Source organism: Rhinopithecus roxellana, chromosome 13 (genome assembly GCF_007565055.1).
Source record: "Rhinopithecus roxellana isolate Shanxi Qingling chromosome 13, ASM756505v1, whole genome shotgun sequence".
Classification (NCBI taxonomy): domain Eukaryota; kingdom Metazoa; phylum Chordata; class Mammalia; order Primates; family Cercopithecidae; genus Rhinopithecus; species Rhinopithecus roxellana.
The window spans coordinates 25114657-25142048 of NC_044561.1; the positions used below are offsets into that span (position 1 = coordinate 25114657).

The 27392-nt window shown below is 49.5% G+C and overlaps 1 protein-coding gene and 1 pseudogene across 2 annotated transcripts in view; both read left to right on the forward strand.

Annotated features, from left to right (window-relative positions):
- KIAA1671 (KIAA1671 ortholog) overlaps positions 1-27392 on the forward strand; it is a 264890-nt gene that overhangs the window by 70903 nt on the left and 166595 nt on the right. The window contains 5 exon segments of the mRNA XM_010373298.2: positions 4747-4898; positions 7061-8653; positions 12006-12093; positions 19268-20188; positions 20190-22028. Of these exon segments, the coding sequence (XP_010371600.1) occupies positions 7116-8653; positions 12006-12093; positions 19268-20188; positions 20190-22028 (4386 nt within the window). The 5' untranslated portion in view covers positions 4747-4898; positions 7061-7115.
- Positions 18135-19004, forward strand: LOC104670111 (annotated as a pseudogene). Its single transcript, XR_749097.2, has one exon. The product of XR_749097.2 is annotated as a ubiquitin-fold modifier-conjugating enzyme 1 pseudogene (transcript).

Consider the following 27392-nt stretch of genomic DNA (forward strand, 5'->3'; position numbering starts at 1 on the left):
CTGGCTCACTGCACAGGATGGATTTGCAGATTTGAGGGCTAAGGTCACATTCTGGAAGATGCTGGAAGGTGTCAGGACCAGCCCACGCCCCTCGCCACATGGTGGCATTCCCAGGAAGTGGCAGCCAGAGACTGAATAAATGACTGATAAGCTCTCTGATCGAATTTTAGGGCGTAATTATGAAAGATCTTCAACAGCTGTTAGAATGAATCAACGCCTCTGAATCTGGGAGAAAAGCTGCCAAACTGTTTAGTTTTGAATGGAAGTGCTTTTCTTCCCTTCTCTCTTGTGAATCGCTCGGATTTCCCCAGGAGGCTTCAAGCTCCATGGCTGCGTCCCCAGCACCAAGCACAGAACCTGGCGCTTGGGAGGGAGGCAGTGAGAGTTGGTGGAAGTAGGGTCAGAAGGCTGGACAAATGAATGCTTTCGAATGACTCCTGTTGAATTTCAGGACCTGTTGTTCTTGGGTGACTCCCTTCTCAGACAAATGATTTTTTTCCTGCACGAAATGGCAGAAAATGGGAATTTTGCACTTTGCAAATTAAGCTTGGGGAGATCAAGCTTGTGGACCTGGCAGGTTCAGCAACAGCAGAGAAACACTCATTGCTAGTCCACTTCCTGGGGTCAGACTGATGTCCCCTCTCTCATGGTCCTACCACAGCCTCCTGACCTCTCCAGATGGATGCCTTGTTCTCCATCTGTTCAACGTGCTGCCCTCCATGATAATTTACATACATATGAAACTAGAGGTGGCTCAGACTTGGTTTCCCTTCTTTCTCTGGGGAGGTCTTGTTGACTTGGCTTTGGTCATAATGCTCAGCTAATATACTGTTTAAAAAAAGAGGCAGGGTGGCCCGGTGCGGTGGCTCACGTCTCTAATCCCAGCACTTGGGAGGCCGAGGTGGACGGATCACGAGGTCAGGAGATCAAGACCATCTTGGCTAACATGGTGAAACCCTGTCTCTACTAAAAATACAAAAAATTAGCCGGGTGTGGTGGTGTGCACCTGTAATCCCAGCTACTGGGGAAGCTGAGGCAGGAGGATCGTTTGAACCCGGGAGGCGGAGGTTGCAGTGAGCCGAGATTGCGCCACTGCACTCCAGCCTGGGTGACAGAGCAAGGCTCCATCTCAAAAAAAACAAAAGAGGCTGGGTGTGGTGACTCATGCCTGTAATCCCAGCATTTTGGGAGGCCGAGGCAGGTGGATCATGAGGTCAGAAGTTCAAGACCAGCCTGACCAACATAGTGAAATCCCGTCTCTACTAAAAATACAAAAAAAAAAAAAAAAAAAAAAAAAAAAAAATTAGCCGGGTGTGGTGGTGGGCATCGGTAGTCCCAGCTACTTGGGAGGCTGAGGCAGGAGAATCACTTGAACCTGGGAGGCAGATGTTGCAGTGAGCCGAGATCGTGCCATTGCCCCTAGCCTGGGTGACACGCCGAGACTCTGTAAATAAATAAATAGCCAGGTGTGATTACAGGTGGATGCCTGTAGTCCCAGCTTCTCAGAGGCTAAGGCACGAGAATCACTTGAACCTGGAAGGTGGAGTTTGCAGTGAGCCAAGATTGTGCCACTGGACTCCAGCCTGGGCTACAAAGTGAGACTCTGTCTAAAAAATAAAAATAAAAATAAAAAATGAATAAATAATAGTGAACATGTCCACTCCAAGAATAAATAGCATCTAGCCTCTTTGTGAGTGGGCTTCACAAATGTTTTCGAAGAGGCTAACATCTCTTAAATCAAGTGTAACATGTGATAACATTTAAAAGAAGGCTTTAAAGCATATAGTTAAATTGGTTTCCTTGTATTTTACAGCAGGTTAAATGAAAACCCGAAAATCATGGGTTTCTAGGTTTGGCTAGGACTTTAAAATATTATGGAGCCATCTACTATGGTGGTTTAAAAACTCCTTTTACTAGGCTGGGCATGGTGGCTCAATCCCAGCATTTTGGAAGGCCGAGGCAGGAGGATCATGAAGTCAGGATTTCAAGACCAGCCTGGACAACATAGTGAAACCCTGTCTGTACTAAAAATATAAAAATTAGCCAGGTGTGGTGGCATGTGCCTGTAGTCCCAGCTACTCAGGAGGCTGAGGGGAGAGAATTGCTTGAACCTGGGAGGCAGAGGTTGCAGTGAGCTGAGACCACGCCATTGCACTCCAGCCTGGGTAGCAGAGTGAGACTCCGTTTCAAAAAGAAAAACAGGCCGGGCCCGGTGGCTCACGCCTGTAATCCCAGCACTTTGGGAGGCAGAGGGGGGTGGATCACGAGGTCAGGAGATGGAGACCATCCTGGCTAACATGGTGAAAATCTGTCTTTACTAAAAATACAAAAAATTGGCCGGGTGCAGTGTCTCACGCCTGTAATCCCAGCACTTTGGGAGGCCGAGGCGGGTGGATCACGAGGTCAGGAGATCGAGACCATCCTGGCTAACACAGTGAAACCCCATCTCTACTAAATATACAAAAAATTAGCCGGGCGAGGTGGCGGGCGCCTGTAGTCCCAGCTACTCGGGAGGCTGAGGCAGGAGAATGGCGTGAACCCAGGAGGCGGAGCTTGCAGTGAGCCGAGATCGCGCCACTGCACTCCAGCCTGGGCGACAGAGCAAGACTCCGTCTCAAAAAAAAAAAAAAAGGCCGGGCGCGGTGGCTCAAGCCTGTAATCCCAGCACTTTGGGAGGCCGAGGCGGGCGGATCACGAGGTCAGGAGATCGAGACTATCCTGGCTAACACGGTGAAACCCCGTCTCTACTAAAAAAATACAAAAAACTAGCCGGGCGAGGTGGCGGGCGCCTGTAGTCCCAGCTACTCGGGAGGCTGAGGCAGGAGAATGGCGTAAACCCGGGAGGCGGAGTTTGCAGTGAGCTGAGATCTGGCCACTGCACTCCAGCCTGGGTGACAGAGTGAGACTCCTTCTCAAAAAAAAAAAAAAAAAAAAAAAAAAAAAAAAAAAAAAAAATTAGCTGGGCATGTTGGCGGGCACCTGTAGTCCCAGTTACTCGGGAGGCAGAGGCAGGAGAATGGCGTGAACTTGGGAGGCGGAACTTATAGTGAGCTGAGATCACACCACTGCTCTCCCTCCAGCCTGGGCAACAGAGCAAGACTCCGTCTCAAAAAAAAAAAAAAAAAAAAAAAACCCAACCAAACAAACAAAAAGCAAACCCCAAAAAACTCATTTTACTTTTCTTTGTTCATTGATTTATTAATTCATTCACTGACTCATTTGTGCAACTGTATTTACATACCAGGCATCTGCTAGGCATTTGCAATGGTAACTTGAGAGGCAGTTCAAGATACAAAGCAGATGACGGGTCACAGAGGCACTGTTTGGTGTAGAGGAGTGCAGACCAAGGGACTTACTTTATCTCATCCTTCCCCTTTTCTTTCCATGCAGTATAGTCACTGAGGTGGGTTCAAGGTTCCCAAAGTGGGGTGACATTTGTGTACCATTGATCCTAATTCAACAAATGGTTGCTCTTGGTGACTCTTTTCCCAGGAAAATCCATGCAGAGAAGCATTCATTCCACATTTGGGCAGGTGAGCTGGCGTGACAGTGTGAGGTTAACGTGGATGCAGCAGGTGCCTGCCCTCAGGGTGGAGCTCCTCTGTGTGACTCAATGAAACTGATAGGGGTCTCTGGGTGAGGGTTGGTGGACTGAGCCTCTGGCTGAGCACTTCGTAGCTCTTTGGTTCTGTCATTCAGTAGCCACAGCCACAGCTAGAGTAACTCATCTTATGTCCCAGATTGCTTAGAGTCATTTGGCATGAGAATCATGGTACCTGGATGGACTTATTTAGCATCTTAGAGAGTGGGCAGCAGGGGCAGAAGAATAATTCTTCATTCATTTACTTATTAATTCAACAATGATTTATTTCTCTATTCAATAATCAGGTACCTGGTACTTTTATGTGCCAGGCTGCTATGCTAGCCACTAGGGATTTGGGGTGTCCTCTGGGGGACTTACCATTGAATGGGAGAGGCTGATGTGAAGGATGATGTCCTATTAAATGTAACAGTGCAGCTATGCTGAGTCCTGCCAAGCCTCCGAGTATATGTGGTGCTCTGTGAATAGGTAGCAGGGGGTTGCACCGGGTTGAAGGGAGACAGAGATGTGTGAACTGTGGTCTGAGGGGTGGGCTTGTGTCTATGTATGAGCAAGACGGTTGTCCCAGAGAACAGGCATAGCATGTGCAAAGGCCCTGAGGAGGCATTTGGAGGGCTTCAAAGAGGTACAATGTCCAAACACTGCTGATGAGCAGAAGCAGGTACCAAGTGATTCAGCACCTTGAATGCTCAGCAGATACCTCCTTTAAGTCAAGCGAGTCGTCCAGAACCACCAGTTCCAATTCTAGGCAATCAGTCCTCCTATTTGCCCCCACATCCCGCATTTAAAAAGCGACATTTGTTACCTAGTTGTAATTGCTGTGTGTGTATGTGTGTGTTTCTTACAGAAGACTGTGAGTTGCATGGTTGCTGGGGATATTTCATGCTCATCTTTGTACACACCGTAGGTGCTCAATAAACGTATCAGAGGACAGGGAAGATTGTTATTGAGCACGTACTGTGGGCTCAGCACTATTTATGCACACGTACATATAAGGCTACAAAATCGAAAAGCCAAAAGGAGCATACGTTTTACAAGCTGGAGTAGATGCCAGCGGATGCATTTGGAGCTTGAAAGCTTTTGTGCCGTCTGTTCCCATACTGCCAGAACTCCGGAACTGAGGCTGTCATCCTGTGTCTCCGTAGACCTGCTGAAACTCAGCCTGCTGGGACGAGTCTACTTTCCCCCCTCCTGTTTCTACCATGGAAGTGTGTGGACAGCTCCATTCACGATGACATGTGACACCACTGGCTTTTCCCGGCAATCACACGCCCTGACCCAGGGCCTGCCAGCTTGGGTAAGTGGGGCCCATGCTTGACCGAAGCTTGAAGGCTGGAGTGTCCAGGGACGTGGAGAGCGCCTGTGGGTTCTGCCAGAAAATTTTCTCTCTGTCCTTTGAATCCTGTCATTTTTCCGTGTCTCATGTGTTGGCTATTACGTATGTATCCCCGATCAGGGTTTCCAGAGGTCACAGGGACTGGCTCTAAAGGCCAGCGGCTCTGATTCTGGGTGGGATTCTGGAGCCTTAGAACTCTGGTTGGGATCTTCGTGGATGGAAATTTTCCAGTTCTCAGATCCTTCATATCTGTCCCTCCGTTCTACCTCTAACCGTGTCTAGACAGTGTTCTCCAGTTCGGGGAGATGGAATCTGTTAGCACCATCGAGCGTGTAAGGAAGAGAAAATATCAAAATCTGTCTGCCTTTCTTTCCTGGAGGCTGCTGAGTGAGTCAGAGCCGGGGGAGCAGTGTGGGGCCCCAAGGAAGGGAAGTGGAGAGGCTTGTATTTAACTAAAATACCTTCTACTTTTTTAGTCCATCTAGGTGGGGGCTGGCTGGGGGCAGTTTCACAGGGAAGAAAACACTGGCATGAAGAGAGCCTGAGGGATCGAGAACAGCAACTTACCTGGCACTTTTTAAGACCAGAAAGGAATAAAAAATAATTTTTAAAAAGACAGAGCTGAGGCCGGGCATGGTGGCTCACACCTGTAATCCCACCACTTTGGGAGGCCGAGATGGGCGGATCACCTGAGGTCAGGAGTTCGAAACCAACCTGACCAACGTGGAGAAACCCCATCTCTACTAAAAGTACAAAATTAACTGGGGGTGGTGGCGCATGCCTGTAATCCCAGCTACTTAGGAGGCTGAGGCAGGAGAATGGCTTGAACCTGGGAAGAGGAGGTTGCTGTGAGCTGAGATTGTGCCATTGCACTCCAGCCTGGGCAACAAGAGTGAAACTCGGTCTCCAAAAAAAGACAGAGCTAAATGGGTAGTGAACTTGAGGTTAGGTTTCAGCTGGGTGACTGTAGGCAAGTCTGGTGACCTCTCTGGGCCCTTTCCCTTCATCTCCATGAGGGAGATAACGATGATGCCTTCATTCCTGCCTTTCGGGGTTGCTGGAGGATTAATGAGAGAGGAAGGCCCTTGCTTTGAGAAAACAGATCTCATAGCAGCGTGAACAAGAGGCTTATGCCCCAAGCTGCTGCAAAATGGGGTCTCCTAATTGTACCTACTAAATAGGGTTGTGAGGAGGATGAGATTTATAAAACACAAGAAGCATGTCACACAGCTCGAGATCTCATTCATGGGAAGCCCTCACAGTTGGACGTTTCTTTTTATTAAGAATATGAAGGCAATCAGCATAAAATGTGTGTTCAACAGAAAAGAACCACAAGCAAACAAATAACAAAAGCAGGTTGAGTGAGAAAAATAAGAATGACTTCTTTTTATGGCATCTGGAAGGGCTGGGGGAGGGGAAAGAAAAGGAACTAAGGGACGATTGGGTGGGGTTGGTGCCTAGGGCATGGGTTCCAAGGTCACTAACCAGCTTTATGCTCCCAGGCACTCCCGAGCTGCGAGCTGCGTTGCTGTGTGACCTGCAGCGGGTCACTTGCCTTCTCTGTGCTAGGTGCTTAGCATACACTTGTGATTAGGATCACCTGGGATGTGAGCAGGCTCTGCAATGGGAAAACAGGGTAACAGGAGTGAGGGAATGTGAGGACGCTCCCACTGAGGCCTATTCAGGGAGGAGCATGTGTGGTGTGAGTTTGGTGTCAAACCTGGTTTTAAATCCTGGCTTTGCCTCTTGCTTCCTGGGTGACTCCAGACCAGTTAGTTGGCCTCTCTGAGCTGGTTTCCTTATCTGTATAGCAGCGATCACTGCTTTTTGCTGTAAGTGCTGGCCTCTGGATTAGCTGAGTCGGGAAAACCCTCTAGCGAGTGTTGATGCTTTTTCTACACCCTTAGAGCTGGAACGAACTTCAGGGATGGACATTTAGTCCATTCCCCTTGTCCAGAGCTCAGAGACTGGGAGAGGCAGGTCCAAGCCTGCCTGGTGAGGTCAGCGGAGGGCTGTCGTACAGAATCTGGGGCTCAGGACTCTGTCCCATTTCTCTAAACCATTTTGCTTCAACCCAGACACTATTTTCCAAACTTACTTTTGTTTTTGTTTGTTTTGTTTAGCAATTGCTTCTCCATTCTCGATGTTCCTAACCCCCATGGATCCACAACTGTAACCATGGCCACGCGGGTCGAGGTGGGCTCCATAACGCCCTTGACGGCTGTGCCAGGCCTGGGTGAGATTGGCAAGGAGGAGACCCTGACGAGGACCTACTTCCTCCAGGCCGGCGAAGCCTCTGGGGCTCCTCCAGCCCGGATCTTGGAAGCAAAGAGCCCCCTGCGGAGCCCGGCCCGCTTACTCCCTCTGCCAAGGCTCGCCCCCAAACCCTTCTCGAAGGAGCAGGATGTGAAATCTCCTGTCCCATCTCTGCGGCCCATTTTAACTGGACCTTCTTCCTCTGGGGGGCTCTCTGAGGAGCCAGCAGCAAAGGATCTGGACAAGAGGATGCCTGGCTTGGTGGGGCAGGAGGTGGGCAGTGGGGAGGGCCCGAGGACAGGCTCGCCCCTCTTCAACAAGGCTGTGTTCCTGCGGCCCAGCCCCAACACCATGATTCTCTTCGAAACCACCAAAAGCGGCCCCACTCTGGGGAAGGCGGTCAGTGAGGGGGCCGAGGAGGCCAAGCCAGGTGTGTCTGGCTCCCGGCCTGAGGTGGCCGCCAAGCCCACCCTGCTCACCCGAAAGCTTGCGGGGACCCTTCCCCGGTCAGGCCCCCTGTCTCAGGACATAAAGTCACCTGTACCCCAAGAGGAGGCAGGCCAAGACCAGCCTCCCTTAAAGGCCAGCAGTGTGGAGGACACGGCATGCCCCTTTGTGGAGCCCAGGCCTCGCCTGAAGAGGAGGCCTGTGTCTGCCATTTTCATGGAGTCCATTCAGCCTCAGAAGCCAGGCCCTGGCGCAGCAGCCACAGTGGGCAAAGTGCCCCCATCCCCTCCCGAGAAGACGTGGGTGAGGAAGCCCAGGCCCTTGTCCATGGACCTCACGGCCCGGTTTGAGAACAAAGAGGCCTTGCTGAGGAAGGTGGCCGATGAAGGAAGTGGAGCCACAGCAGGGGACATGGCTGGGCTAGAGAGGCCCAGAGCAGCGTCCAAGCTGGACAGGGAGTGTTTGGTCAAGGCGGAGGCTCCTCTTCATGATCCTGATTCGGACTTCCTAGAGGTGGCCAAGAAAATCCGTGAGCAGAAGGAGAAGATGCTTTCCAAGCCAGAGACGGGCAGCCCCAGAACCCTGGGGGGCTCAGTCAGGGTCACCCCCAGCAAAGACCAGAGTCCCCGGGAAGAAAGGGCCAAGCTGGACCCAGAGCCAGAGAAGGCTGCTGAGTCTGCCTCGCCCAGGCTGGGAAGGGGCCTAGAACTTGCTGAGGTTAAGAGCAGAGTGGCGGAAGGGGAGGCCCCGGCAGGGGGAGAGTGGGCCTCCAGGAGGAGTGTCAGGAAGTGCATCAGCCTATTTCGGGAGGACAGCACCTTGGCCTTGGCAGTGGGGTCTGAACCCCGCCTGGCCACCCCCGCGTCCCCACTGGTGGCACCAGAGCCGGAGAAAGGGGTTGTCAGCGTCCAGGAGCGGATCAGAGGCTGGACTGCCGAGAGCTCCGAGGCCAAGCCCGAGGTCAGGAGGAGGACGTTCCAGGCTCGGCCACTGTCGGCGGATTTGACCAAATTGTAAGTAGGCACATCCTACACCCCTCCCTCAGCCGCCCACCCACAGACCCTGAGGAGGAGGGAACCAGGCTGGGCACCTGTTGCCCCCCTCAGTTTACCCATAGCCCAAGAGGAGGTCGTGGCAGGGTCCATTTCTCAGATGAGGAAGGTGAGACACGGAGAGGCAGTGCAGCTTCCCTCTGGGTATGGCCAGCCGGGGGGCCTGGAGCTGTTTTCATGGCTTTTCTCAGCTTCAGATGTGCTGTGTGATTGAACTGGGTGGTGTGTGCCCATTTCACGGAGGCAGGGCAGAAGGGTGAAATACTGTGAGGAGGTGGGAGCTGGATGGCATTCCGCTCGGCCTGTCTCCATAGCTAAGCCTTTCTTCCCTGAAGGCAGAGAGAGAACACGTCAGACTGGGCCTAAGCCTCTATGAGTGGCCCAAAAAATAAACTCAGAGGAGTCAAGGTAACTTGGGCAAGTCAGTTGGTTAATACTGATATTCTTTTTTTTTTTTTTTTTTTTTTTTTTTTTTTTTTTGAGACGGAGTCTCGCTCTGTCGCCCGGGCTGGAGTGCAGTGGCCGGATCTCAGCTCACTGCAAGCTCCGCCTCCCGGGTTTACGCCATTCTCCTGCCTCAGCCTCCCGAGTAGCTGGGACTACAGGCGCCCGCCACCTCACCCGGCTAGTTTTTTGTATTTTTTAGTAGAGACGGGGTTTCACCATGTTAGCCAGGATGGTCTCGATCTTCTGACCTCGTGATCCGCCCGTCTCGGCCTCCCAAAGCGCTGGGATTACAGGCTTGAGCCACCGCGCCCGGCCAATACTGATATTCTAAGTCAGTTGGTTAATACTGATATTCTTTTTTTTTTTGAGACGGAGTCTCACTCTGTTGCCTAGGTTGGAGTGCAGTGGTGCGACCTCCACTCGCTGCAGCCTCTGCCTCCTGGGTTCAAGCAGTTCTTCTGCCTCAGACTCCTGAGTAGCTGGTATTACAGGTGCCTGCCACCACACCCAGCTAATTTTTGTATTTTTAGTAGAGATGGGGTTTTACCAGGTAGGCCAGGCTGGTCTCAAACTCCTGACCTGCGGTGATCCGCCCACCTCGGCCTCCCAAAGTGCTGGGATTACAGGCGTGAGCCACCGTGCCCGGCCTAATACTGATACTCTAAGTCAGTTGGTTAATACTGATCTTCTAAGTCATTTGGTTAATAATGATATTCTAAGTCAGTTTGCAATCTACTAAGTCAGTTGGTTAATAATGATATTCTACGTCAGTTGGTTAATAATGATATTCTAAGTCGGTTGGTTAATACCGATATTCTACATCAGTTGGTTAATATCGATATTCTAAGTCAGTTGGTTAGTAATTATATTCTAAGTCAGTTGGTTAATACCGATGTTCTAAGTCAGTTGGTTAATAATGATATTCTAGGCTGGGCGCGGTGGCTCATGCCTGTAATCCCAGCACTATAGGAGGCCGAGGTGGGTGGGTCATGAGGTCAGGAGATCGAGACCAGCCTGGCCAACATGGTGAAACTCCATCTCTACTAAAAATACAAAAATTAGCTGGGCATGGTGGCACACATCTGTAATCCCAGCTACTCAGGAGGCTAAGGCAGGAGAATCGCTTGAACCTGGGAGGCAGAGGATGCAGTGAGCCGAGATCACACCACTCCAGCCTGGACAACAGAGCAAGATACCATCACACACAAAAAGAAAGATATTCTAAGTCAGTTGGTTAATAATGATATTGTAAACTTGGCCCACCTCCGACATTTCTTCTTTGTTTTCCCACAAGTGGCCACAACAGAGAGATGCCACTGGGCATGATCGACTGGCTCTTAATGGCATGCATGCCACGGACATACTTTGTCCAGGGTGGAGCTTGCAAAGGCAGGATCTCTGGGCAGACTGCCCTCCCGGCCCTGGGAACCAGGACAGCCAGCCAAGCCAAAGCTAGACCACTGGCTCTCAGTGCTTTAGGATAACCCAGAAAAAATACCAGTGCCTGGGCCCCACCCCTAGAGATTCCCAATTCACTTGATTTGGGGAGGGTCTTGTATTTTGGTAGTTTTTCTTTTATTTTTTATTTTTATTTATTTATTTATTTTTGAGATGGAGTTGCTCTGTTGCCCAGGCTGGAGTGCAGTGTCGCGATCTCAGCTCACTGCAACCTCTGCCTCCCGGGTTCAGGCAATTCTCCTGCCTCAGCTGCCCGAGTAGCTGGGATTACAGGGGCAGGCCACCACACCCAGCTAATTTTTGTATTTTTAGTAGAGATGGGGTTTCACCATGTTAGGCTGTTCTCGAACTCCTGACCTTGTGATCCGCCCACCTTGGCCTCCCAAAGTGCTGGAATTACAGGGGTGAGCCACTGCGCCCGGCCCACGTTTTGGTAGTTTTTAAAAGCTTCCAAGTCGATCTTATGTGCAGCCAGGCATGACAACCCCTGAGTTAAGATATCAGAGAAGGACACCTATGCCAGGGTCCTAATATGCTTCCTCTCACTATGTCATGGAAGAGCCTTGGAGAGGCTGTGTGATTATCTTGGAAGAACCTTGGAGAGGCTGTGTGATTATCTGTCAGATGGGGAAACTGAGGCTCTGAGTTCAGACACAACTCCTCTCAGCCTCACATATCCTGGGAGGCAGACCCTGAGTTGCTGAGTGTAGGTTAGGTTTAAGTGGTTTCATTCCTCTCCCTTTCCTTTTCTTCAAAGTCCCCAGCTCTGAACTAAACACGTGCTACATCTCCAGGTATTTACACCAGAGAGCTCTCCAGGGATGGAAAGCTTCTAGCTCCACCCCCTCCTCCCTTTTTAAGGTCTGGTGATCCAGAGAGGCAGAGACAGACCTGGGCCCCCACACATTCCTTGACATCCCACTACCCTTCAGTCTGGGGGCTGCTCTGAGGCGGGGCTGCTCTTTTACCTGGCATTGCTAACAACAGCCATTCATTATCCCTCCTGGGGCATCTTCGCTCTTCCCTAAACGCCCTCACATAGCTATTAGGGCCTTGAGCAGCCTCTTATCTGCCCCATAAAAGGGATGGGGAGGTGTTAATTATCCCTGTTTTATAGATGAAGAAACAGAGGCTCAGGTGAGGTCACAAGCCTAACCCAGGCTCCCCCAGTGAAGAGGCAGTAGAGCTGGGACTAGCACCTGGGTGTCTTCCCCCAGCCTGGGGCTCCTTCCACCCCGGTAATGCTGTGTTTAAGGTAGGCTGTCCCCACTGGGCAGTTCTCCTTTTGGTAAGGGGAAAGGAAATGTCCTTTCTTAAGGTTACTTGGCCTGGGCTCCTGAGCTGGTGTGTGGGCTGGGGGGAATAACAGCTTCCAGCTCCGTAAAGGTAACTCAGATCTCTGCACCAGGTTTTCAAGTTCAGCTTCAAGCAACGAAGTCAGATATGAGAAGTGTGCTGAGCTGAGCGGCGAGTTTCCTAAGGAACCTAGAGAAAAGGTAAGGAGTGGCTATGTGGCACATCTCATTAACCAGCAGGCAGTTATAGCTGCGGGAAAAAGAGCCTCCATGATCTTCTAGACCCCGGGAAGACTCAGAAACGTGTCATGCACACGATAAAACATTTTTTCTTCTAATGTTGGGACTATGAAGTCCCTTCTGGCATGAAGAGTTGTGACTCTCTACTCTCAGGTGTTAAATGCTGTTTACAAATGTATCAGGTGTTTTTTTCTTTGCAAATAGGCAGAGGGGCACGGCTTTCTTATATAGGAGTGCCTGCTTTATTAAAATACTAAAATTTAGGTTTAAGATGTTAATAGAAACTCCCTCAAGGTCCTTCATAATGGTTCTTACTGCCTTCCCCCTACTTACCACCTAGCCATAGAAGGAAGAAGTAGGTGGCTGGGCACATTGGCTCACATCTGTAATCCCAGCACTTTGGGAAGCTGAGGTGTGGTGGGAGGATTGCTTGAGCCCACAAGTTTGAGACCAGTCTGGGCAACATAGTGAGACTCTTATCTCTAAAAGAAAAAAATTTTGTTTTGAAATTAGCCAGATGTGGTTGTATATACCTTATAGTTCTAGTTACTCCAGAGTCTGAGGCAGGAGGATGGCTTGAGTCCAGGACTTTGAGGGTGCAGTGAGCCGTGATCACACCACTGTACTCCAGCCTGGGCGATAGAGTGAGACCTGTCTCTAAAAAAAATAAAAATACAGGCCGGGTGCGGTTGCTCACACCTGTAATCCCAGCACTTTGGGAGGCCAAGGTGGGTGGATCACAAGGTCAGGAGATCAAGACCATCCTGGCTAATGTGATGAAACCCCATCTCTACTAAAAACACAAAAAAATTAGCTGGGCGTGGTGGCGGGCGCCTGTAGTCCCAGCTACTTGGGAGGCTGAGGCAGGAGAATGGCATAAACCCGGGAGGTGGAGCTTGCAGTGAGCCGAGATTGTGCCACTGAACTCCAGCCTGGGCGGCAGAGTGAGACTCTGTCTCAAAAAAAAAAAAATAAAATAAAAAATAAAAAATAAAAATAAAAATATAAATGTAAATTAAAACAAAAAGAAGTAGGTTACCAGCAATTAAATTGCTTAAAAACTATTTTTATTTCATTTTAATAAGAGAAAACTCATAAAATTAACTGCTAGCTATAACCAGTTTGTGGTTGATGCTTTCTGCAGTCTTAGTTTTTTTGAAAAAACAGCTTTAATTGAGATACAGTTGACATACAGGAAAGAGCACAGATTTAAAACATTCAACTTGGTGAGTTTCCCTATGTGTGTACACTTGTGAAATCACCATCACAGTCAAAATAGCAAACATCTGCATCACATGCAAAAGGTTCCTCATGCCACTTTGTTTGGTTTTTTTTTTTTTTTTTGGAAACGGATTTTTGCCCTTGTCGCCCAGGCTGGAGTGCAGTGGCATGATCTCGGCTCACAGCAACGTCCTGCCTCCCAAGTTCAAGTGATTCTCCTGCCTTAGCCTCCCTAGTAGCTGGGATTACAGGCACCCACTACCATGCCTGGCTAATTTTTGTATTTTTAGTAGAGACGGGGTTTTGCTATGTTGGCCAGGCTGGTCTCGAACTCCTGACCTCAAGTTGTCCACCCACCTCGGCCTCCCAAAGTGCTGGGATTACAAGTGTCAACCACCATGCCTGGCTGCCACTTTGTAATCTCTCCCTTCTCCTGGTCTTCCCAGCCTATCACAGGTCTGCTTCCTGTCCGTGTAGATTAGTTTGCATTTTCTAGACTTGAATATAAATGGAATCAGTCCTCTTTTTTTTTTTTGCCCTTGCTTCTTCACTCAGAGTAATTATGTTGAGATCATTCATGGTGTAGCATGTATCAGTAGTTCATTCCTTTCTGTTGCTGACTAGTATTCTATTGTGTGAGTAGACCACAATTTGTTTCTCCATTCATCTTTTGATGGACAATTAGGTTGTTACCAGTTTGGGGCAATTACCAGTGAAGCTGCTGTGAACATTTGTGGACAAGGCTTTGTAAGAACTTCTATTTCTTTTCTTTTTTTCTTTTTTCTTTATTTATTTTTTTTTATTTTTGAGACGGAGTCTCGCTCTGTTGCCCAGGCTGGAGTGCAGTGATGCAATCTCAGCTCACAGCAATGTCCGCCTCCCAGGTTCAAGTGATTCTCCTGCCTCAGCCTCCTGAGTAACTGGGATTACAGGCGCCTGCCACCACGCCCAGCTAATTTTTTGTATTTTTAGTAGAGACAGGGTTTCACTGTGTTAGCCAGGATGGTCTCGATCTCCTGACCTCGTGATCCGCCCGCCTCGGCCTCCCAAAGTGCTGGGATTACAGGCATGAGCCACCGTGCTTGGCCTTTTTTAAAAAAATTTTTGAGACAGAGTCTCACTCTGTTGCCTGAGATAGTACAGTCACGTGATTTCGGCCCACTGCAACCTCTGCCTCCTGGGTTCAAGTAATTCTCATGCCTCAGCCTCCCAAGTAGCTGGGACTACAGGCACGTGCCTCTATGCCCATTTAATTTTTTGTATTTTTAGTAGAGATGGGGTTTCACCATGTTGGCCAGGCCAGTCTTGAACTCCTAACCTCAGGTGATCTGCCTGCCTTGGCCTCCCAAAGTGCTGGGATTATAGGCGTGAGCCATGGCATCCAGCCAGGACTTCTATTTTCTTTTCTCTTGGGTAAACATTTAGGAGTAGAATGGCTGGATCATATGGTAGATGCATGTTTTATGTTTTAAGACACTTCTGTGGAGTTTTAAAAATAATACCAGTGCTTGATTTTGAGCTTGTACCCATCTCAGTAAATCACCAAGAAAAGTGGGCTGGCTTTGAATGGCAATACCCACCACCACTCTTGTAGGCGGCGGTTTACCCTGCAACTTTTATTGTTGCATTTTCTGAATCATTTCTTTGAAAATGGTTAGGGGGGGATCCAATTTAAGTAATTAAAGCTCCTTATATTTGTATTAAAATGCTGTAGTGACAGTAGCGGCAAGGACAAAAAGGCTGTGTGTAGTGAGAGTGGCAAAATGCTGATTGTCATTAAATTGGGAGGGGTGGGTTGGGCAAGTTCATTATTTTCTCTGTAATTTTGTGTATGTTTGAAACTTTAAAGAAGGGAATAGTTAAGAAATAAACGCTTGCTTTACATGTGATGAGATTTTATCTCTGTAAGTAGACTTTGTATGTGTGTGTATGTGGGTGTGTTTATTGTAGTAAAATACACATAACAGGCTGGACGTGGTGGCTCATGCCTATAATCCCAGAACTTTAGATGGCCAACGTGGGAAGATTGCTTGAGGCCAGGAGTTTGAGGCTGCGGTGAGCTCTGATTACGCCACTGCACTCCAACCTGGGCAACAGAGCAAGATGCTGTCTTTATTTTATTTATTTATTTATTTATTTTGAGATGGAGTTTTGCTCTTGTTGCCCAGGCTGGAGTGTAATGGCACGATCTCGGCTCACTGCAACCTCTGCCTCCTGGGTTCAAGCGATTTTCCTGCCTCAGCCTCCTGAGTAGCTGGGATTGCAGGCATGTACCACCACCCCCAGATAATTTTGTATTTTTAGTAGAGATGGGGTTTCTCCATGTTGGTCAGGCTGGTCTCTAACTCCTGACCTCAGGTGATCCGCCCGCCTCGGCCTCCCAAAGTGCTAGGATTACAGGCATGAGCCACTGTGCCTGGTTGAAATCCTGTCTTTAAAAAGAAAAACAGTACACATAGCACAAAATATACCATTTTAACTTTTTAAAGAAAAATAATGAATTTGTGAAATTTACAAAGTTTACAGAGTTTCAAAAATTCAGTCTTTCTAATATATATATAAATAATACAAAGAGAGTTCTGAAAGGCTCTTCAAGGATCATAACCCATTGGTAATAGCTGTTATCCAGGAATGGGGACTGGTATTTGAACAAGGGAACAAAAATGATTTGAACTTTGGCTGGGTGTGGCAGCTCACACCTGTAATCCCAGCACTTTGGGAGGCCAAGGCGGGTGGTTTACCTGAGGTTGGGAGTTCGAGACCAGCCTGACCAACATGGAGAAACCCCGTCTCTACTAAAAATACAAAAAAAATTAGCCAGGTGTGGTGGCGCATGCCTATAATCCTAGCTACTCGGGAGGCTGAGGCAGGAGAATCACTTGAACCTGGGAGGCAGAGATTGTGGTGAACCAAGATTGTGCCATTGCACTCCAACCTGGGTGACAAGAGCAAAACTCCATCTCAAAAAAAAAAAAAAAAAGAATTGAACTTTGTATTGTTTGGATTCCTTTACAATCAGAATTGATTCATACATTGTTTATGTAAAATTTACATATTAAAATATAAACAGGCCAGGTGCGGTGGCTCGTGTTTGTAATTCTAGCACTTTCAGAGGCTGAGGCGGGTGGATCACTCGAAGCCAGGAGTTCAAGACCAGTCTGGCCAACATGGTGAAACGCCATCACTACTAAAAACACAAAAATTGGCTGGGTGTGGTGGTGCACGCCTGCACTCTCAGCTACTCGGGAGGCTGAGGCAGAAGAATCGCTTGAACCTGGGAGGTGGAGGTTGCAGTGAGCCAAGATCGTGCCATTGCACTCCAGCCTGGGTGAAAGAGCGAGACTCCATCTCAAAAGAAAAAATGTATATATATGTGTGTGTGTGTATATATATGTGTGTGTGTGTGTGTGTATATATATGTATATATATAAACAAAGGTTTACAGTGTTTTTAGAGCACTTCATTGGCATTCCATCATCTACAGTAGGGGTTAGCAAACTGTGCCCCTGCCCTTATTATAACTGTTTTAAAGTGCACAACTGACTGGCATTAAGGATGTTTTCAGTGTTGTGCAAGCATCACCACTATCTAGTTCCAGAATCTTCTGTCACCTCAGGTGGAAACCTTATGTCCTCATCGCCCATTCCCAGGCATCCACTAATCCACTTTCTGTCTCTGTGGATTAACCTATGATGTGTATATATATCTATATATTTATATATATATACTTTTACATTTATATATATGTGCTGTATATAAATGGAGTCTTGTAACATGTAGCTTTTTGACTGGCTTCCTTTGCTTAGCATAATATTTTCAAAATTCATCCACGATGTAGCATGAATCAGTATTTAATTCCTTTTATTTATTTATTTTTTTAGACGGAGGCTTGCTTTGTCGCCCAGGCTGGAGTGCAGTGGCACAACCTCGGCTCACTGCAATCTCCGCCCTCCAGGTTCAAGCAATTCTCTTGCCTTGGCCTCCCAAGTTGCTGGGACTACAGGCGTGTGCCACCACAGCTGGCTAGTATTTTTAGTAAAGACGGGGTTTCACCATGTTGACCAGGCTGGTCTCCAATTCCTGAGCTTAGGTGATCCACCCGCCTCAGCCTCCCAAACTGCTAGGATCACAGGTTTGAGCCACCGCACCCGGCCTTTAATTCCTTTTAAAAGATTTTGTTTTTTTTTTGTATAGATGAGGTCTCACTATTTTGCCCAGGCTGGTCTGACACTCCTGGACTTAAGCGATCCTCCCATCTCAGCTTCCCGAAGTACTGGGATTACAGGCATGAGCCACCGCACCTGGTGGGATCTGCCTCTTTCTATGGTAACCAATGCCTGTGCACTAGTCCATCGTTTGGAGATAATTGAAATTTAGCCAATGCCCTTCCAGTGCGCATTCAGGTTGTTTCTGTGTTCTTTTGCTTACGCCAATGGTACTGTCTCAACTTTCTTGTTTGTGTTGACTTGTGCATATGGACAAAGAGTCCTGGGAGGAACTTGGCTGGATAAAAGGAAATAAGGTCTCTGGCTCAGGCTCGGCGCCGCCATATTGGATCCATCCGCGCCGCTCTCCCAGGCCTGTGTCGCAGCGGCTGGGGTAGGGGAGAGGCGGGCGGGGGTGGCTGCATCCTGAAAGGCGCCTCCTGGAACCCGGCCGGTTAGTGGCGGCTTCGAGGCCATAGTGAGACATGAGCCGCAGTAGCCATATAAAGATGTCGGCGCCTTAAGGTAAGCTACAGGCAACACCACTTCCTCGTTTCTCTCGCGCCCTGGCCCAAGATGGCGGATGAGGCCATGCGACGTGTTGTGTCTGAGATCCCGGTGCTGAAGACTATCGCGGGACCCCGAGATCGGGAGTTGTGGGTGCAGCGACTGAAGGAGGAATATCAGTCCCTCATCCGGTATGTGGAGAACAACAAGAATGCTGACAACGATTGGTTCCGACTGGAGTCCAACAAGGAAGGGACTCGGTGGTTTGGAAAATGTTGGTATATCCATGACCTCCTGAAATATGAGTTTGACATCCAGTTTGACATTCCTATCACATATCCTACTACTGCCCCAGAAATTGCAGTTCCTGAGCTGGATGGAAAGACAGCGAAGATATACAGGGGTGGCAAAATATGCCTGACGGATCATTTCAAACCTTTGTGGGCCAGGAATGTGCCCAAATTTGGACTAGCTCATCTCATGGCTCTGGGGCTGGGTCCATGGCTGGCAGTAGAAATCCCTGATCTGATTCAGAAGGGCGTCATCCAACACAAAGAGAAATGCAACCAATGAAGAATCAAGCCACTGAGGCAGGGCAGAGGGCCCTTTGATAGGCTACGATACTGTTTTCCTGTGCATCACACTTACCTAACTCCTTCCCCGGACACCCTCCACCTCTAGTTGTTACTAAGTAGCTGCAGCAGTCATTGCTGGGGGAGAAACAAACAAACACCAACCAGTATTGCTACTTAGTTTCTAAGGCTGCACAGGGCAGGGAAAGACTGGGCTTTGGACTATCTAGAGGTAATTTATATCCGCCCCCAGGTGGAGCAACATGCAATCCTGGAGGCATGGGGGTAACTGAAAGTGAGTACGTAAAGTCTTTCTGGTTTCTGGAGATAACCCATCAATAAAAGCCGCTTCCTCTGTTTAAAAAAAAAAAAAAAAGGAAATAAGTATTTTAACATCAGGATAGATACACTGCATTGCCGAAAGTCGGGTTCATTTATATTCTGTCCAACAGTATCTGAGTGTCCATTTCCCCACATCCTCACCCACATTGGGCGTGTTCATTCTTTTCGATTTTATGGTATTTCATTGTTTTAATTATACAAGCAGCCCTTTTAATCACTCCACTTTTTCCTTTCCATCTCGATTCCTTTAACATTGAGGTGTTTCTTTCTCTTTTTGTTTCTTTCCAGCAAAAGGAGGGGCATGGTTTGGATGGAAGCCCCTGGAAGCCTGGGACACTCCGGGAGAAGTCCAGGCAGACGGAGCGGAAGGTTAGCTCTAACCAAGACCCCCACAGCTGCCGCAGTGGAAGCTCAGTGGAGGCGCCTTGCCCTTCTGACATCACTCCAGAAGATGATCAGAGCTTCCAGACTGTGTGGGCCACAGTGTTTGAGCACCATGTGGAGAGACACACAGTGGCTGACCAGTCTGGACATTGTCTCTCCACCACACCCCCTGGTGACATGGCCAATGCCCGTGTCTCAGAACCCAGGCCGAGGCCTGAGATGAGCCCTTGGCTGGGCAGGGACCCACCAGACATGACAAAACTCAAGAAGGAGAACGCCAAAGGGTTTGACAATCCTGAGATGGAGAAATTGTTACGAACTGCCCTTTTGAACGGTGAACTGAGACCGTTTCACACGCCTCTCCGGGAAAAATACCCTTTGGCTGAAAACCGCAATAATAACACCTTCCTCAAACACTGGGAAAACCCTCCCCCATCGCAGAGGATTGAGCCCAGGTATGACATTGTGCATGCAGTGGGGGAGCGTGTGCACAGCGAGGTCGTCTCACCGGCACCGGAGGAGAAAGCGGTCACACTCCGCAGCCGCAGGTCTTGGTTCTCACTGAAAGACAGTCAGCTGTCCCAGGAGGTCACCCCTGCTGACCTGGAGTGTGGTTTGGAAGGTCAGGCAGGATCCGTCCAAAGGGCCAGTTTGATTTGGGAAGCTCGAGGCATGCCTGAGGCTATTGGGCCGAAGTCTGGGGGCAACTGCCCGTCGCCCAAATGGACAGGCGGGGCGGTGGTGAGCTCGCACAAAGCCACCATGAGGGTCAGTGAAGAGCACTGTGCTCCCGGGGCCACCTCTGTCCGGGCTGTCAAGGCTGCCAGTCTGGGAAAGCCAGCATGAGGGGCCAGAAGGGGCCAGAAGCAAGCCAGGAGAGGGAGCAAGGGGCCCACCCCAGGGATGCCCCCTAGATCCTCCTTCCAGGCCTTCGAATGAGCCTTCTGACTCCCAAGCACGAACACATCCGGATGCATTTGCTGTGCAGAAAGGGCCCTTCGTTGTAGCTGCCAGGGAGGGTGATCCAAGGCCGGCCCAGGTGCCACAGCTTGCAGTCAAAATGCGGAAAGCCAGCCCCACGGACCAGAGAATGGACAGATGGCGGCGGCGGACTTTACCCCCCAACGTGAAGTTTGATACGTTCAGTTCTCTCGTCCCAGAGGACTCTCCACATGTGGGGCACAGACGAACAGATTATGTGAGCCCCACAGCCAGTGCCTTAAGAAAACCTCAACTATCCCACTACATGGTGGAGACCCAGGAGGTGAACCCAAGCGCTTCACGGGATCAGACCTCCCCAACAGTGAAGCAAGGGTCACCTGTGGAACCCAAGGCGACATTTTTTGCAGTCACCTATCAGATTCCCAGTACTCAGAAGGCAAAGGGTATGGTTCTGTCAGGGGCTGAAAACTTGCTGGAACATTCTAGAAAAATCACTCCACCCCTATCTCCTCATTCTTTAACATCCACTTTGGTTTCTCTTGGTCATGAAGAGGCATTGGAGATGGCAGGCAGTAAAAACTGGACGAAGGGACGAGAGCATGAAAGTGCAAGCATTTTAAAAACTCTGAAGCCAACAGACCGTCCATCATCTCTTGGGGCCAGGAGTCTGGAGCCTTTCAATGGAAGAATCATTGATGTGGATGCCTTATGGAGTCATCGGGGATCAGAAGATGGCCCTCGTCCTCAAAACGATTGGAAGGAAAGTACGAACAAGATTTCCCCCAGCAGTGAAGCTCCCCAAACCACCCCGACTCTGAGGAGTCACCCAAAAGATCTCCCTGTGAGAAGGAAGACTGATGTGATCAGTGAGACGTTCCCAGGTAAAATCAGAGACGGGTACAGATCCAGCGTTCTTGACATTGACGCCCTGATGGCTGAGTACCAGGAGCTGTCGCTGAAGGTCCCTGGGGAGGCTCAGGAGAGGAGGAGGAGTCCCACAGCAGAGCCCAGTACATTGCCTCGGGAGAGGCCTGTTCAGCCAGGTGGGGTGGAGCAGAGAAGGAGGAGCCTGAAGGAGGTGCCCGGTACTGGGGGTCTCTGGAAAGCGGCCAGCTCTGCTGAAATAAACCACAGTTTCACTCCTGGCTTAGGCAAGCAGCCAGCAGAGACCTCGGAGACAGCCATGGGGACCAAATCTAGTCCTCTCTTCTGGGCTCTGCCACCCTCGGCTCCTTCTGAAAAGTATCCAGGGAGGGGCTCTCCTATCTCTGCAGATCCCAGGAAAAAAACCTTGGGGTTCGCTGAGGATGACAGAAAGGCCTTTGCCAGTAAACATCACGTTGCAAAGTGTCAGAATTACCTGGCTGAATCAAAGCCCTCTGCTCGGGAGGATCCAGGCAGTGGGGTCAGAGTGTCACCAAAATCACCCCCCACTGACCAGAAGAAAGGGACCCCAAGGAAATCCACCGGGCGGGGAGAGGAGGGCAGTGCGGCCCAGTGGGTTGACCACCCACGTGACTGTGGACGGGCGCCGCTGGATATCAAGAGGGCCTACTCAGAGAAGGGGCCCCCTGCCAACATCCGAGAGGGCCTGTCCCTCATGCATGAAGCCAGAGAGAGGAGGCGAGAGCAGCCCAAAGGGAGGCCCAGCCTTACTGGAGAGAATTTGGAGGCCAAAATGGGACCCTGTTGGTGGGAGTCAGGGACTGGAGATAGCCACAAGGTAAGTACCAAGGCTTTTTTTAATTTTGTCAAAGGTGGATTAAACATCTAGCCTAGGGGGCTGAAATTCAGATTTTGTGTGGCCCACACGGGTACATAAATGAGTGGAGTCAGGCTGGGTGTGAGGCTCCAGGGAGGGATGTGGATTGTGGCAGATGGAGAGCTCTTGCCCTCTCTGAACTGGGAACTGCTGCTTGGTCCTACCTGCTTCTCTTGTTTGTTTGTTTGAAACAAAGAGTCTTGCTCAGTTGCTCAGGCTGGAGTGCAGTGGCACGATCATGGCTCACTACAGCCGTAATCTCCTGGGCTGAAGCCATCCTCCTGCCTCAGCTTCCCAAATAGCTGGGATGACAGGCATGCGCCACCTTGCTTGGCTAATTTTTTATTTTTTGTAGAGACAGGGTTTTGCCACGTTGCCCAGGCTGGTCTCAAACTCCTGGGCTCAAGTGATCCTCTTGCCTTGGCCTTCCAAAGTGCTGGGATTACAGGTGTCTGCCACCATGCCTAGTCCAGCTGGTTCTTCACATTCAGGAATGTTGACCTTGAGATGGCAAACCTCATTTATCAAGAGAATCTGAAAATATCGAGTTTTATGTGTAATCCCATTAGGAAATGAGGAGCCTTTTTTTTTTTTTTTTGAGACGGAGTCTCGCTCTGTCGCCCAGGCTGGAGTCTGGTGGCGCAATCTCGGCTCACTGCAAGCTCTGCCTCCCAGGTTCACACCATTCTCCTGCCTCAGCCTCACGCTCAGCTAATTTATTTTATTTTTTTTTATTTTTAGTAGAGACAGGGTTTCACCGTGTTAGCCAGGGTGGTCTCAATCTCTTGACCTTGTGATCCACCCACCTCAGCCTCCCAAAGTGCTGGGATTACAGGCGTGAGCCGCCGCGCCTGGCCGAGGAAGACTTATTTTTAAAAATGCTCTTCAGCCCAAACAAGACTTGTCTGCTAGCCCCATACAGCCCACGGGCCACCTGTTATACACTTCTATCCTACAATGACAATAATGATAGATATTAATGGTAGCTTTATTGTGCTTCTGCTGTATAGTAGCGTGTTGTATCCTGTTCATTATTATTATTATCATTTGTTTATTTTTTTTGAGATGGAGTCTCGCTGTCGCCCAGGCTGGAGTGCAGTGGTGCGATCTCAGCTCACTGCAAGCTCCGCCTCCCAGGTTCACACCATTCTGCTGCCTCAGCCTCCCAAGTAGCTGGGACTACAGGTGCCCACCACCATGCCCGGCTAATTTTTTGTATTTTTAGTAAAGACAGGGTTTCACCATGTTAGCCAGGATGGTCTTGATCTCCTGACCTTGTGATCCGCCCGCCTCTGCCTCCCAAAGTGCTGGGATTACAGGCGTGAGCCACCGCGCCTGGCCTCCTGTTCATTATCGTATCCTGAGAATCCAGCATCATGCTTGACATACTGTGAATGTCCAAGAAATGTTTGTTGAATGAGTGAACAACTGATCGTAGTGAGGTTTTGGGTTCCAACAGAAGCAGACCCTTGTATTTTTTTTTTTTTTTTGAGACGGAGTCTCACACTGTCACCTGGCTGGAAAACAATGGTGCGATCTCAGCTCACTGCAACCTCCGCCTCCTGGGTTCAAGTGATTCTCCTGCCTCAGTCTTCCAAGTAGCTGGGATTACAGGAGCCCGCCACCACACCCGGCTAGTTTTTTGTATTTTTTTTTTTTTTTAAGTAGAGATGGGGTTTCATTATTTTGGCCAGGCTGGTCTTGAACTCTTGACCTCGTGATCTGCCTGCCTTGGCCTCCCAAAGTGCTGAGATTACAGGCGTGAGCCTCCGCGCCCGGCCTGTAAGCACGTTTTGAGGGGGTGATCCCAGGAAGAACCAGTAGAGGAGAGAAGAAGTGAGGCAGGTGCTACAGGGGCCATGTTGGGCCACTGAGGATCAGTCTCACTGGGGACCCTTGGGAGTCAGCCTGGAACACCCTGAAGTTGTCATGTCCAGGGGTCAAGGGACCTGGAGTATGTGTTTTCTAATCCCTCTGTCCTTGCCTGAGGCTGTTTGTGGGGTCATGAACATTCAGACTTTTCCATCCTGGCTGGCACCATGCTCAGCAGAAGAAAGAAAATCCGGCTTCCTTTGTTCAGTGAAGAACAGCAGGAAAGAGAAGAACGGATGGCAGGGTGGGGGGTGGGGAGGAAAGGAGGAAGGGATCACTTGAATTGCGAGCACACCCTTTTTGGGGTACATAAGCAGAACAGCTGTGAAGAAACCCTCGCCCAAATAAGCCACTTTGTTTCTTACACACACACACATTCAAATCTACCCAAATACCGATCAGTGAGGCTCTAGGGTGTTGGCAGGGCGTCCCTTCTCTTGATCTTTGGCATATACTTGAGTGTTGGGCAGAGTGCTGACACTACCTACTGCTGGTGTGATCATCTTCCTGTATAGATAGAGAGAGAGGAAAAAAAAAAGAGGCTCAGAGAGGTGAAGTAATTTGTCCCAGGTCACACAGCAGTAAGTGGCAAAACTGGTATTTGAACCAAAATCTGGCCTGTTACCCAACAGGTAGTGGGCCATGTTCTACGAGACCATTCTGGTGAAGAACCATGAAGGTGGGGAAGAAATCTAAGGCACAGGGACCACCCTTTGGAAGCTTCTGCTCTCTGTGGGGAGATGGGACACTGTGATCCAAGACTGGGGAGTGATGGGGTGCAGAGGGAGGCACTGGAGAGGAGGCCCAAGGTGTTGTGGAGGAGGTGCTGGTCTCAGCCCAAGCTTGAGGGATGGCCATGCGTTTGGGTGGGCTGATGAGAGGAGATGAGGGTATTCTCAGCAGGGCACAGCATGGACAAAGGTTTGGAAGTAGGAAAAGCATAGGATGTTGTGGGGGACATGTGGAAACTGACTTAGCACCGCCCTGTGCGATGTGGCAGCAGCAAATCAGGCCCCAGATTCCACCTTTGCCACTTGCAGACTGAGTGATGCAGGGCAAAACCTTTCACTTCCCTGCACTTGAGTTTTCTTGTCTGTAAAAGGGACTAGGTGGCCAATCTGGACGTGGATGCTGCAGAAAGGAAACACGGGGATACTGTCAGTAACGATCATGCAGTGAGGATTTGTCTCCAGTTTAGAGTGGGTAAGTGGTGGAGTTAGGCTTTGAACCCATGTCTGTTCCCAAGAGGCCAAGCTCTCTAACCATGCTCAGGATCATGCAGACTTGGCGTCTCAGTCTCCACACTTCTACTTGCCTGCTGTGTGTAAAGCAGCCTCTTGGCCTCTCCTAGCCCCAGTTTCCCCACCAGAGTTAACAGGGATTCCTGCCCCAAAGCACTGTTACTAGACTGAATTGAAATAAAGCACCCAGCTTGGGCCACCCCCGTGTGCTTCCTGAGAAGGCTTTCACCTGTGCCTACCCGCAGGCTAATATCTGGCAACAGTGGAAGAAGGAAGAGGCCTTGGAAATGCCATACTTTATCTGTTTGCCAGCACCTTGCTCAGTGCTTGCCGGTGGTGGGGGAGTCGAGATGTTGTGGAGGGGGGATCCTGGGCTCAGCTCTGTCCCGCAGCCCAGCCTTGGATGCCTGCCCGGAGCACGCAGGCACCAGCAGTGCTGGTTGTCAGGGGATCTGTTTTCTCACCAAGAGATTGGGAAGCCTTGGACCAGCTTCCCGTTTCTCTCTTGTCTCCTGCCCAAAGATCTTTGGTTCTCGATCTTAAAAAAATAATAATAATAAAAAAATAAAAACACACCAATACAGAAGGAAAAAATGTTGGTTGTTAAAATTTCAAACCTTATAGGGGTATAGAAAATAAAAGGTGAGGCCGGGCGCGGTGGCTCAAGCCTGTGATCCCAGCACTTTGGGAGGCCGAGACGGGCGGATCACGAGGTCAGGAGATGGAGACCATCCTGGCTAACACGGTGAAACCCCGTCTCTACTAAAAAATACAAAAAACTAGCCGGGCGAGGTGGCGGGCGCCTGTAGTCCCAGCTACTCGGGAGGCTGAGGCAGGAGAATGGCGTAAACCCGGGGGGCGGAGCTTGCAGTGAGCTGAGATCTGGCCACTGCACTCCAGCCTGGGCGACAGAGCAAGACTCCGTCTCAAAAAAAAAATAAAATAAAAAAATAAAAAAAATAAAATAAAAGGTGAGTGTTCTCCAGAGGCAGCCACCATTGCAGTTGTTTATGTCCTTTCTGACTTTTCTATATTGACAGTCACTTATCAATCATATATATATGCATAATTGTCATACTTTTCATATTGCAATAGTAGCGAATGCTTGCGTAAAATTTGAAATACTGTAGAAAAATGGTGTAGAGAGAAAATCTCCTTTAAATATTGAGCGTGGTGCATAAACTGGGGAACACCCTCCAGGCCCATTAGTGGTTTTTAACCGTGGACAATTTTGCCCCCGGGGCACATTTGGCAGTGTCTGGAGACATATTTTGTTGTTGTCACACCCTGGGAAGAGGTTGCTATTAGCGTCTCGTGGGTAGAAGCCAAGCGTGCTGCCCAACATCCTACAAGGCACAAGACGGCCCCCACTGCAAAGAATGCTCCAGCCCCAAGTATTTGCAGTTTGTAGGTTGGGGAACCCTGGTCTAGACACAGACATAGATATAGGTAAATGCATAGACTTAGATACAGGTAAATACATAAGCTTTCTATGGAAGCACGACAACAGTCTACAGAAAATCTTGTGGCTTAGGTTTTTTTTTTTTTTTTTTTGAGACCGTTTGGCTGTTGTTGCCTAGGCTGGAGTACAGTGGTGCGATCTCGGCTCACTGCAACCCCCGCCTCCCGGGTTCAAGTGATTCTCCTCCCTCAGCCTCTTGAGTAGCTGGGACTACAGGTGCACACCACCATGCCTGGCTAATTTTTTGTATGTTTAGTAGAGATGAGGTTTCACCATGTTGACCAGGCTGGTTTTGAACTCCTGGCCTCAAGCAATCTACCCGTCTTGGCCTCCCAAACTGCTAGGATTATAGGCGTGAGCCACCACACCCGGCCTCCCCTTCCTCTTTTTAATGGTTGGTAATTATTGTATTATGTGACTGAGCCCAATCTGTTTTCACCCAGACCCTCACTGATGGGTATTTGGGTGGATTTGAATTTTTGTGTGTGTTAGAAACAGGGTTGCGCTGGGTGCAGTGGCTCATATCTGTAATCCCAACACTTTGGGAGGCCGAGGCTGGAGGATCACTTGAGGTCACGAGTTTGAGACCACCCTGGCCAACATGGTGAAACCCCATCTCTACTAAAAATACAAAAATTAGCTGGGTGTGGTGGCACATACCTGTAATCCCAGGTACTCAGGAGGCTGAGGCAGGAGAATCGCTTGAACCCGGGCAGCAGAGATTGTAGTGAGCCAAGATCCGGCCACTGC